Source organism: Cetorhinus maximus, chromosome 5, assembly GCF_964194155.1.
Source record: "Cetorhinus maximus chromosome 5, sCetMax3.hap1.1, whole genome shotgun sequence".
Taxonomy (NCBI): Eukaryota; Metazoa; Chordata; class Chondrichthyes; order Lamniformes; family Cetorhinidae; genus Cetorhinus; species Cetorhinus maximus.
The window spans coordinates 65,687,238-65,699,842 of record NC_135883.1 but is presented as its reverse complement, the minus strand read 5'-3'; the positions used below and the strand labels follow the sequence as shown (position 1 = coordinate 65,699,842).

The 12,605-nt window shown below is 44.0% G+C and overlaps 1 protein-coding gene across 1 annotated transcript in view; it reads right to left on the bottom strand.

Annotated features, from left to right (window-relative positions):
• Positions 1 to 531: 531 nt before the first annotated feature.
• The window catches only part of fam83b (family with sequence similarity 83 member B), a 40,753-nt gene continuing 28,679 nt past the window's right edge, over positions 532 to 12,605 (bottom strand). The window contains exons 4-5 of the mRNA XM_078541925.1: positions 5,411 to 5,535; positions 532 to 3,646 (exon numbers count right to left, since the gene is read on the bottom strand). Of these exons, the coding sequence (XP_078398051.1) occupies positions 1,453 to 3,646; positions 5,411 to 5,535 (2,319 nt within the window). The 3' untranslated portion in view covers positions 532 to 1,452. The remainder of the gene's footprint in view (positions 3,647 to 5,410; positions 5,536 to 12,605) is intronic.

Here is a 12,605-nt window from a genome sequence, read left to right as displayed (position 1 = left end):
AGGTGTATGCAGAAACTCACCAAGATTCCTTAGGCAACACCTTCCAAACCCAGAACCGCTAATGTCTAGAAGGATAAGGGCAGCAGATAGATGGGAACACCAGCACTTGGAAGTTCCCCTCCAAACCACTCACCATCCTGACTTGGAACTATATCACCATTCCTTCACTGTCGTGGATCAAAATCCTGGAACTCCCTCCCTAACAGCACTGTGGGTGTACCTACACCACATGGACTGCAGCGGTTCAAGAAGGCAGCTCACCACCATCTTCTCAAGGGCAACTAGGGATGGAAAATTAATGCTGCCCCACCCAGCAAAGCCCACATCCCGTAAATGAATAAAAAAAAGTGAGTTAGTGACTCAAGGGTGGCCAGAGCATAAGGAATTGTGTTGCAGGATGAGTTAGCACCTTCAGGAAAGCAGAGCAGAAATCTGGAGGAATAGGAGGCTAAAACAAAAGCTCAGGGCTGCCAATATTGGGAAGCAAAATGTCATTCAAAATCATATTAAATAATACCAAAACATCTGTGATTTTAATAAAAAAATTCCCCAATGTTTAATGTGTGAACCCAAGTTTTCACAAATTCCGCTGTACAAAATATGGAACAGATAGCTACTATAATTCAAAAACAATTCTACCTTCTCAGTGCCTTGGATTTACCAGTATTTTACAGGAAACAATCACATATTGAAAAGTCTGAGTGGCTGTACCCATTGGAAATCCTAGCAACAGTCCAGTCCCAAAATTAAATATTTTCAGCCTTTTAAGAAACACTATCAGATGGAGCATTTTCTGTGATTCTCAACTTTCCATCAATGCTAATTAACAATACAAGGCATTGTTGATGTGCAAAAAGCAGCAGACCATGGGAAAAGTAGGGATTTTGAATGTAGGAACGACAATCAGTATTTAAATTAGTTCATGCATCCAATACAAGAAATAAAAGAAGCCAGGTAATTCTGCACTCTAACTGTACAAAACTAAATTTGATCATTCTAATCTTCAGAAGTTATTTATTTTAAAGCAATCTTAAAAACATTGAAGCCTTCAAACAAAGGAATTTCTCTCTCACTATATCTTGCACACCATCATTGTGTTTTACGCATTGGACTTAAAATTACAGGTTCAATCAAGGCATTCAAATTATTTGAATAGAAACAATGTGCAAGGATGCAGGGTAAAGGCAGGAGAATGGCACTAAGTCATAATGCTCATTCGGAGAGCCGGTGCAGTCACGATGGGCCAAATGGCCTCCTTCTGTGCCGTAACAATTCTGTGATTTTGTGATACATGGAACCATGGTGTACTGATACTTGGTGCATTCTTAGTACTATTTCAATGCAGGTGTTATGTTATATAAAAGTTGCTAACACTTGTAAAAATAGTGACATGAACATTTCAGAGGAATGTGCTCAAATTCTCTCTCAATGTAATTTCAAGGCTGCAGCTCGTTACTTTTTATTTTTGAATGATCCCACAAACCGCTGCACAAATTTTTCAAATCTATTTTCATTGTGGGGGGCTACATGGCGTGCATGAATCCCTTGAAACGAGAGTAATCTTGAATTATGGGATGACTGATTCCTGAGCAAAGAGTTGTTGCTATCAGTCGACCTCGTTCGCAATGGAGTTGGGTCAGTCTCTTCCGGTTTCAAGTTGTTGCTTTGCTGCATGTACACTTTCTCAAAACGACTGTAAATTCTCCGTTTGTTAAGTTGATCGCTTGGTTTTGTGGTATTGATCTTGTTTGTCGACTCCTCAGGTTTATGGTGCTTCACAAGAGAAGAGGGGCTGGAACCCAGCTTCTCTTCTCTGTTACCTATGTCCAATTGTTGTTCCATGGCAAATCTTGGAGCTGATGCATCTCCCCGACTCATGTCATTCTTCCCAAGCAACTGAGCATTTGCATTTAATTGTCCTTGGTTATTGACTTGAGCAAATTTTGGAGTGTTTGTGCAATTTGATGATATGCTTGCTGTCTTATCCTTTTGTTCATTCGATGTGTATTTTGCTATTTTCCTCCTTTCCTGCTGGTCACTCTCAGAGGTCAACGTTTCAGTACTGCTATTCATATTACTGGATGCGACTGACTCTCCACTTCTGGACCCATTATCTCTTTTATCATGGGAGATGTTGAGTAGAGATCTGATCTTCTCTGTACTTTTTCTAAGGAAATTTGAATGTTGCTCCTGATGTTTATTGTCTTTCCCCAGATGCCACATCTTGGGAGATTCATCTCCCTTTGTATCAGTTAGAGAGTGGATTGACAAAGTTCTGCTTAAAGAGGAATTAAATTTTGTTTTAGGTAGTGTGGAGTGCCCTGATTCTTGTCTAGCATTGTAATCTGGCACTCTGTTTTGTTCAGTCAGATGTGTTTGGAAGCTTTGATTATAACTGTGTCGATGTTGGAGATTTGGACTTTGATTCATCTCAGTGTCATTGTGAAAGGATGTGCAATCTTTAGAAAACTGTTCAATGCCTGCCTGAGTTGGAGTTTTCAATTCATCTGATGAATGCTGTTTATCTGCATTAAACAATGAATATCCAATACTGCTCAACTGCTGGGGAGTTGTTGATCCTGAGGTTGCATCAATAGTTGAAGCCGTTGATTCAGAGTCAGAGCTGATGACATCAGTCTGTCCCATCACAGGGGTTCTGAAAACTAGTGAAGAACGCAGTCGGGATTGTAACAATTTGGGGTTGGTTTTAATTTCCGTTCTGTTCATTAATTCTAAATTTACTTGCATCCTGGACCCTGGATTTTCAAAATTGTCTGTTGCATTCAGAGTAATGTTGTCAAATGAATCAGTGATAGGATTTGTTGGAGGTCCAGCTTTATCATTTAGGTAGCTTTCAATTCTCCAGTTTCGTAAGCCTGTCTTTCTCATATTTTCTAGGGTTGGCAGTTTATGGGTGGAAGGCAGGTGCAGAGTTTTAGGCCCATGATATGTATTCCGAATATTTGAGCTCCTTTCAAAGTTCGGCGTTGTTCTGTTTTGCTTCAGACGCTCAAGAGCATTTCTAATGGTGTTGGACATAAATTCACCTCTAGATGAAGAAGTAACACTTTCATTTTCTTCGAGCAAATTCTGGTCACTTCTTTGAAATAATGGCCTGTGGTTTGCTGATCTATTCAGCATAAGATATGATGCTGTTTCTGGCTGCTCTCCAGCATAACTATGTCTCTTCCTGTAATCGTTTCTCTCATAAGTCTGTAGACAATTGATTCTGTTTGCTGCATCCTGACCATTTGTAATGGGAGGTCTAAGATATGAATTCCGTGGATTCAATTTATTATCAATATTGTTCCACTCATTTAGATGCATGTTTTGCCTTCCATGAAGCTTTTGATATAATGTGTCAAGTGTATGCCTATTGGGATTGTTCCTGCTAAATGGCTGATGCTGGCTAGATGATGAAGCAAACGAAGATACCGAATGCTGGTAGATCCCAGCATTAAGACTATTTTGCCACATTGATGGTCGTTTTCCTTCTCCCAATAATGTGGAGCTTTCTGTTACAAACATACTTGGGATATCTGATCGAGCATAGAGCATCCGAAATTCTTCATCATAAGATTCTACCAGATGGCCAGTGATCACTTGTACCATGCTGAGGTTTATCTTTTCAAAGGACCACATAAAGCTGAAAATAAATAATTCATCTATTTAGTTGCAGAAAGATAAATAACTAGTGCTTTGAAAATGTGAAATTTCAAAGTTGTTCAAGAATATTACAGAAATGAGTTGCCACAGTTCATTCTTGCTTTTCGTAACACAATTGTGTTGAAAATAAATCCCAGATAGTGAAGAGCGAGCTGTATGTTCATGACTTTCTCCCTAGTGCAGATGACACATCTCTTGAAGGCACTAAACTGCTGGTTACCCAGCTTCCCCTCCTGGACCCTATGTCAGCAGATAATGTTAATGATTCTCTCTCTTCAGATACTGTCCCTTTCTTCTTGTAACCTGTCATCAGCACCCCACCATCCTTGCAAACTACCATCCCATCTCCAACCTCCCTTTCCTCTCCAAAGTCCTTGAATGTGTCCTCAGTTCCCAACTCCATGCCCATCTTTCCTGCATTTCGATGTTTGAATCCCTCCAATCAGATTCTACACCCGCCGCTCCCCATTATAATACAAAAACAGCTCTTATCAAAGTCACAAATGACATCCTATCTGTGACTGTAGTAAACTAGCAGACCTCATCTTGTTTTGCACTCTTTGACATCATTAACCACACCATCCCCCTTCAAAGCCTGTTGTCCTCCTGGGTGGGACTGCACTCATCTGATTCCATTATTATCTACCTAATCATGGGCAGAGATTCCCTTGCAATGGGTTCTCTTCCTGCTCCTGCACCATTGCATCTGATGTCCCCCAAGGACCTATCCTTGACCCCCTTCTATTTCTCATATACATACTGTCCCTCAGTGACATCATCTGAAAACACAGGGTTAGCTTTCACAAGTACGCTAATGATACCCACCTTTAACTCACCACCACCTCTCTCGACTCCTCCACAATCTCTAAATTATCAGACTGCTTATCCTACATTCAATACCAAATGAAAAAGAGATTTCCTCCAATTAAACATTGGGAAGACCGAAGCCATTGTCTTTGGTCTCCACTAGAAAATTTGTTCCCTAGCTACCAATTCCATCACTTTCTCCAGCGAAAGTCTGAGGCTGAACCAGAGTGTCAACAACCTGTGTCATGTATAACCCTGAGATGAGCTTCCCACCATATATCTGCACCATCACAAAGATCACTTATTTTCACCTACATAACATTGTCTGACTCCACTCCTGCCTTAGTTCTTCTGCTGCTGAAGACCTCACTCATACCTTTATTACCTCTACACTTGACAATTGCAACCCACTCTTGGCTGGCCTCCCACATTCTGCCCTATGTAAATCTGGAGTCATCCAAAACTCTGCCGCCTGTATGCTTACTCATCCCAAGTCATGTTCACCCATCATCCCTAAACCTCAGTACCCCTCCTTATTCTGTTAAGATGCTCCTTAAAACCTAACTACCTGACCAAGCTTTTGGTCACACACCCTGAAATTTCCTTTTGTGATTCAGTGTCAAATCTTGCTTTATCACGTTCCTGTGAAGTGCCTTGGGATATTTTATTACGTTAATGGCAATGCATAAACAGAGTGGTTGCTGTTTAAGGATAATACACAGACTCTGATACAGTATTCAGAACCTTAACAGATGCCCAACTGTTTCTTCATCTTTGTAAGAAAGGCACGATGTGGGTTGATTTAATGAGATAATGCTTACGCAGCAGAACTAGGGTTTATCACGTTAACATGGCTAATACTTTTATTCGTGACTATCTTATATTTATGGCCTCTAGTTTTGGCCTCCCACAGAAGTATAATTATATAGAAAGTTACCTGTATGTTCCATATACCACTGTATTACAGTCAACCAGAAGAAATTTCTCCATCATCTTTCCATGGAACTTGCTTCCTGACCTGCAAAGGTAATCTAAACCCTTGACTGTCCGAACTCTAATGTTCTGTTAGAATGATTGAAATTAGGAGAAATTAGTTCAAGTCAGTAGCTCTGGACACTCAATAGCAACAAATTGAAATGAAACAGCACATTAGTCTATTAAACCTGTTGACAAATAGAAGTGAAATATTATGATGGGTTAAATTAATATCCATAATTTAGGTATCGGTGAGTACATTGATTGTGTCTCTATGTGAATCATCATAGAATAAAGGAAGTTCTTTAATAATGTACGAGTGAATGAATTGAAGGAAACAAGCATTTCTTTTAATGCCAACAAGATTTGAACTGGTAATAGTCTAAACAAATTTGACTATTCCAAAATTCTTTTTGCCGGCCTCCCCATTTTCCTCTCTCCATAAACTTGAGCTCATCCAAAAGCTTTGCTGCCCATATCCTACCTGGCCAAGTCCTCCTCTCCCATCATCCCTGTGCTCACTGACCTACATAGCTCTTTGTCTGGCAATACCTCAATTTTAAAAATGTGTCAACCATGTTTTGAAATCAACCCCCCCCCCCCACCTCCCCCATGGCCTCACCCCTCCCTGTCCTTGTAACCTTCCCAAGCCTCTCATCCCTCCACCAAATGTGCGCTGGGGTGGGGATGGGGCAGTTGGTGATCAGAGGCCTTGGGAGGAGTGAGGAACCCTGGGAAGCAGGGGATAAAGGGTGGTAGGTCAGGGGGAGATCAGTGGGAGGTGTACGATGGCAGGGATGGGGTTGTGGTGGCAGGCACGCTAGATCCAGCAGATGGGTGGAAAGCCACTTATCTGCTGGATCTGACAGTCCTCACCTGGATTTAGATGCCAGGTTTCCCCCAGGAACAGGAAACCCAGCCACCTGCTATTCAACATTTTGATTTTAACTGTAATAAAGTTAGCTTAAAGTACCAGCCTGTCTCCCGGGAACGGATTGGTTGTCTACCCACAGTCCTGCCCCTCTCTTAAAGCTGCAAGTGGATATGTTGAAGGTGAGTTAGTGTCGGAATTCTGATTTCAAACACTTTAACACCCTCTACCAATCCCACCCAAACTTAGCTTATTTTTGTGGTTCAAATTCTTCATAATGTTTCAGGTTGATTATCTTATGTCAGGTTTGGAAAATGCGAGCGACGTAACAGGTTTTAAATAACTACAGAGGCAGGGAAAGGGGGAGTGGGGAAAGAATAAAAGGTAAAAGTTCTGTTAGGGCACTCTCCATTTAACGTCCCCTGCTTCTCACTCTCTCCGATGCTGAATACCTCCATTCGACCTGCAAGCATGGCCCTGAGATTCTTGGTATGTGCCATTTTAATTCCATCCTCATCCCGCTCTGACCTCTCTGTCCTTAGCCTCCTACACTGTTCTAATGAGATCCAATGTCAGCCCGAAGATCATCAACTCATCTTTCAAGGTGGAACTTGTACAGCCTTCCAAATTCAACACTAAATTCAACATATCGGATCAAAACCACCGCTCCCAAATTTTTAGACAGCAGATGCTCTTAATGATTCTGCTGTTACTATTTACATCTCCTCTAGACACATCTTTTGTTTCTTTACTTGTCCCCTGACCATCCCCTTTGGCCTGGCACCATCAGCTCTTTTGTCATTTAATTTCTTCTACCTTTCACCTTATCACAGACCTTTTCTCTTGCCCCTCTTACTCCTCCCCCTGCCTCTGTACTTGCTGAAAACTTGTTACATATTCTTCCAGTTCCAATGAAGGGTCATCAACCTGTAACATTGGGCGGAATTACCCCAGATTTGCACTAAGTGCAGTAGTGGGCGGGAAAAAGGACTTTTTACCCACCGGCCGCAATGGTGGCTTTTCACACTGTATCATCCCAATCCCACCTCATTAATTATGCCTTCCCAGGAAATACGCCATTTCGATGGTGGGTGGGCTCCGATTCGCCCACCATGCCATCACCTCACTGCTTCATCACACCGGGCGCCACATTTAAAATCCAGCCGTGCGCACACCTCTCAGTGCTTCCAGCCCAGAACGGCTGCAAAGAAGCCATGGCCCCGAAAGACAAGAAGACTGCAGCCCCCCAGTTTAGTGACACGCCCTCAAACACCTTTTGAGTGCCGTGGAGGACCGCCGTGATGTCCTCTACCCCTACTCTAGCCACAGGAGGTCCAGCAATCTCACCACTGCGGCTTGGTAGTCGATGGCAGTGGTGGTCAGTGCCAATACTGCACAGAAGAGGTTGGCCATCCAATGCAGACAGAGTATGAATGATCTCATCCGTGCAGCCAAGGTAAGGCAACCATCTCATCACTCTAAACTCACACACTCAAACCCATCACACATTCACTGGAATCTCACTCACGGCCAGCTCAACGGACATCACCACTCATTCTCACACACATACCCTCACATGTCCATCTGACCTCATCTCCCCTGCAGACTGCCTCCTCAGCCCTTGCCATCTTGAGACCACTTGCACAGATCAATATGTGCCCCCATACACACCCTGGGTTACTCTCCTTCCCCAGCGCAGCCCTCACCCTGCAGCCTCTTCCCTTGCCTGGGGCCACTTCTCCCCCTTCCCCAAGCAAGCCCTAGCACTGCAGCTGTTGAAAAGCCACCCCCACCTATGGCTGGTCTGGTAGGTAGAGACCTGCCTGTGAGCCCCCTTAATGGTGATGTGGTGCTGTCTGTGAAGCCTGGCACTGATGACCACGAGTGCTGCCCGAAGCAAGGTAGGCAAACAAACCTTGAGGTCCTAAGCGAAGTGCAGCCCGCCAGGTGCAAGTCGCTTCTGTACAGTTGTGAAACACGTCGGTGTGCAATCACGCCAATGTGCTCGGATGATCCAATGTGGGAGGATGATTCCGGCAAGCTGGGCTTATAATGATATGCAGATGTATTACAATGGGGTTCCAGAAGTCCGATGACGGGAACCGCGGCCCGCCATTGACGGGCAGAGTGGATGATTGCAAATTGGTTTCACAACGTTGGGAAACCGATTTTTGGCCTTCTCACCATATTGTCCACTCACCACCGAACACACCCTATGCCAGAAGGCACGGAAAATTCCGCCCATTCACTCTATTTCTCTCTGCACGGATGCTGCCTGGCCTACTGAGTATTTCCAGCATTTTCCAACACCACAGTATGTCACTTTTGTATTAGCAATCCAGGGGGCTGGACTGATAAATTGAGCACATGAGTTCAAATCCCGCCATGGCAGTTTATGAATTTAGATTCAGTCAATTACAAAAACCAGGAATAAAAAGCTAGCATCAGTAATGGTGATCGAGAAGTTATCAGATTGTTGTAAAAGCCCAACTGCTTCACTAATGTCCTATAGGGAATGAAATCTGCCATCCTATATATGACTGCCGATGCACAACTATGTGATTGACTTTTAACTGCCCTCTTAAATGGCCTAAAAAGCCATCCAGTTGTATCAAACTACTGCAAAAAAAAACGGGGATAAAACCAAACAGGCCATCCAGCATCGAACTAGACAATGGATTCAGAAATGACAATGCCACACCCTGTTAACTCTGCAAAGTCTTCCTAATTAACATCTGGGAATGTGCCAAAATTGGGAGAGCTATGCTGTAGACTAGTCAAGCAACAGCATGGCATAGTTATATTCACCAAATCATAGCTTTCAGCCAATTCCCCAGACTGCTCCATCATAATCTCTGGTATATTCTGCCCACTGGCAGGGCAGACCCGCCAGACTTGGTAGCACAGTGGTATACAGTCAGGAGAGTACGCGGTCCTGGGAGACCTCGATGTTGACTCTGGACCCTATGAAGCCTCGTGGCATCAGGTTAAACATGGGCAAGGGAACCAGCTACTGTCCTCCCTCAGCAGATGAATCAGAACTGCTCCATGTTGAACACCAATTGGAAGAATCACTGAGTGTGGCAAGAGCACAGAACGCACTCAGGGTGGGGGAACTTCAATGTCAGTCACCAATTGTGTCTCAGTAGCACGACTACTGACCGAGCTTGCCAAGAACATAGCTAAAGCACACAGCCACCAAACTGGTCTGTAGTTAGAGAACCAACACAAGGGGAAAAACTCCTTGATCTTGTCTTCACTGATCTGTCACAAAACCATCTGTCCATGGCAGTATTGGTAGCAGTGGCCACTGCACAATCCTGGTGGACAGGAGGTTCTGTCTTCACTTTGAAGTCACCCTCCAATGTGTTGCACGATATGATCACTTTGCTAAATGCTAAATTCAGAACAGATCTAGAAGCCCAAAACTGGGCATGCATGGCGCACTATAAGCCATCAACAGCAGAACAATTGTTTCCATAACAATCTGTAGGCTTATGGACTGGTACATCCCTTACTCAATAATCAGCATCAAGCCAGGGGACCAACATTGGTTCAATGTGGAATGTAGGAAAGCATGCCAGGAGCAGCACCAGACATATCTGAAAAGGAGGTGCAAACCTGGTGAAGCTACAGCACAGGTCTACAAACATGCTAAACAGCAGAAGCATCATTCTATAGGCGAACTAAACAATCCCACAACTAGCGAATCAGATCAAAGCTCTGTAGTCAAGCCATATCCAGTCATGAATGGTGGTGGAAAATTAAACAACTAACTGGAGCAGGAGGCTCCACAATATCCCCATCGTCAATGATGGGGGAGACCAGCACAAGTGCAAAAGACAAGGCTGAAGCAATGATCTTCAGCCAGAAGTGCAGAGTGGGTGATCCATCTTGACCTCCTCCTGAGGTCCGCATAATAACAGATGTCAAGTTTCAGCCGAGTCGCTTCACTCATGTGATATCAAGAAATGGCTGAGTATACTGGATACTGTAAAGGCTATTGCCCTGACAATATCCCAGCTGTAGTACTGAAGACTTGTACTCCAGAACTAACTGTGCCTCTAGCCAAGCTGTTCCAGTACAGTTACACACCTACCCAACAATGTAGAAAATTACCCAGGCATGGCTTGTCCACAAAAAGCAGGACATATCCAATCCAACTAATTACCACGCCGCCTACTCTCTCAAGTCTGCTCTCAATCATCAGCAAAGTGATTGAAGGTGTCATTGACAGTGCTATCAAGCGGCACTTACTCAGCAATAACCTGCTCACTGATGCTAGGTTTGGATTCCGCCTGGGCCACATGGCTCCTGACATCATTCCAGCCTTGGTCTAGACATGGACAAAAGAGTTGAACTCCAGAGGTGAGGTGACAGTGGCTGCACTTGACATCGAGGCAGTATTTGATCAAGTGTGATACCAAACAGCCCTAGTAAAGTTGAAGTCAATGGGACTTGGGGTAAAATTCTCTACTGGCTGGAGTCATACGTAGCACAATGAAAGATGGTTATTGAAGGCCAGTCATCTCAGTCCCAGGACATTGCTGTAGGAGTTCCTCAGGGTTGTGTCCAAGACCCAATCATCTTCACAGATCACATAAATCACAGAATTGCTACAGTACAGAAGGAGGCCATGTGGCCCATCAGATGCCTCATCAATTGCCTTCCCTCCATCATAAGTAAATGTTCACTGATGAATGTAGAGTGTTCAGTTCCATTTGTAACTCCTCAAGTAATGAAGCAGTTCATGCCTACATGCAGCTAGACCCAGACTGCACCAGGTGTGGTGTTATAAGTAACAAGTAACATTCGCGCCACAGCAGTGTCAGGCAACAACCACTACAAAAAAGAGAGAATCTAACCATCTCCCCCTGACCGTCAATGGCAATACCATAGTTGGACACCCCACATTAAGATCCCGAGGGTCAACATTAACCGGAAGCTTAACTGGACCTAATTCTGTGGCTACAGAGCAGATTAGAGGCTAGATATTCCGCCATTCCAATATCCATAAGCACAAGTCAGGAGTGTGATGGAACTCTCCACTTGCCAGGATGAGTTGCACTCCAACTACGCTCAAGAAGCACTACACCGTCCAGGACAAAGTAGCCCATTTGATTGAAATCCCATCCACCATCTTAAGCATTCACTCCCTTCACTACCGGCACACAGTGGCTGCAGTGTGTAATATTTACAAGCTGCACTGCAGCAATTCACCCAGGCTTCTGCGACAACACCTTCCAAATTTGTGACCTCTACCACCTAGAAGAACAAGGACAGCAGTAACATGGGAACACGACGTCTCCAGTTTCCCTTCCAAGTCACACCCCATCCTGACTTGGAAACATATTGCAATTCATCATTGCCACTGAGTCAAAATCCTGGAACTCCCCATCTAACAGCACTGTGGCTGTACCTACACCACATGGACAGCAGCTGTTTGGAAGGCAGCTCACCCTCACCTTCTCAAGGGCAATTAGGATGTGTATAAATACTGGTTCTTGCCAGTGATGCCTGTAGCCTGTGAGTGAATAAATAAAATTTTAACAATTGGGTAGACAATTTTAGGTGCTATGGATCAGTTTGAGCTCTGAATTGGTATCATCAGTAAATTTGACATCTTCATATTGAGTTTCTGGCTGGAATTTTCCCAGCCCCAGAGAGGCAGCTTTGGACGTGGTGAGGGGGCTGTGGAATATCCAAAGGAGAAACATCAGGCTGGCTCCCCAATGTGTTTCTGCATAGATACGCTTTTACCCAAGGCGGGCATCCAGCAGAACAGCTACCCTCTCAGCAGCTGTGGAAAGCCAATTCAGGTGATTAAATGTATAGTTAACCCCTATTTCAGCAGTGCAATGAAATTTTCTGAATGCCGCCCAGGTCTCACACAGTGTCAGGAGCTCGTCAGCTCAGAGGAGCCAAAATCACAGCCGGGAGTCATCACTGCCTGCAACTGACAGTCGCTCAGCCCAACAAAGAAGCAAAACAGCAAGGCTCAGGGCAGGAGTAAATAAATTAATCAGAACCAAATAGAAGGCAGAATAACATATCAATCTTGTGGGGAGAAAGGTGAAGGAGTTCACTGGGATGAATACAGAACACACAGAAACATAATGAGAGGATGAACAAAGGGTCAAAGAAGGATCTGTGAAAACTATAGCTGGAGATATAAAACCAAACGGTAAGGTAGTATTTCAGTCGTGCAAGTCAGAAGGTAGGTGAAGAGATGTGAACAAAGTAGAATCTGAAAATGAGCCTGAGGTAATTAGTTTAATAAATGATT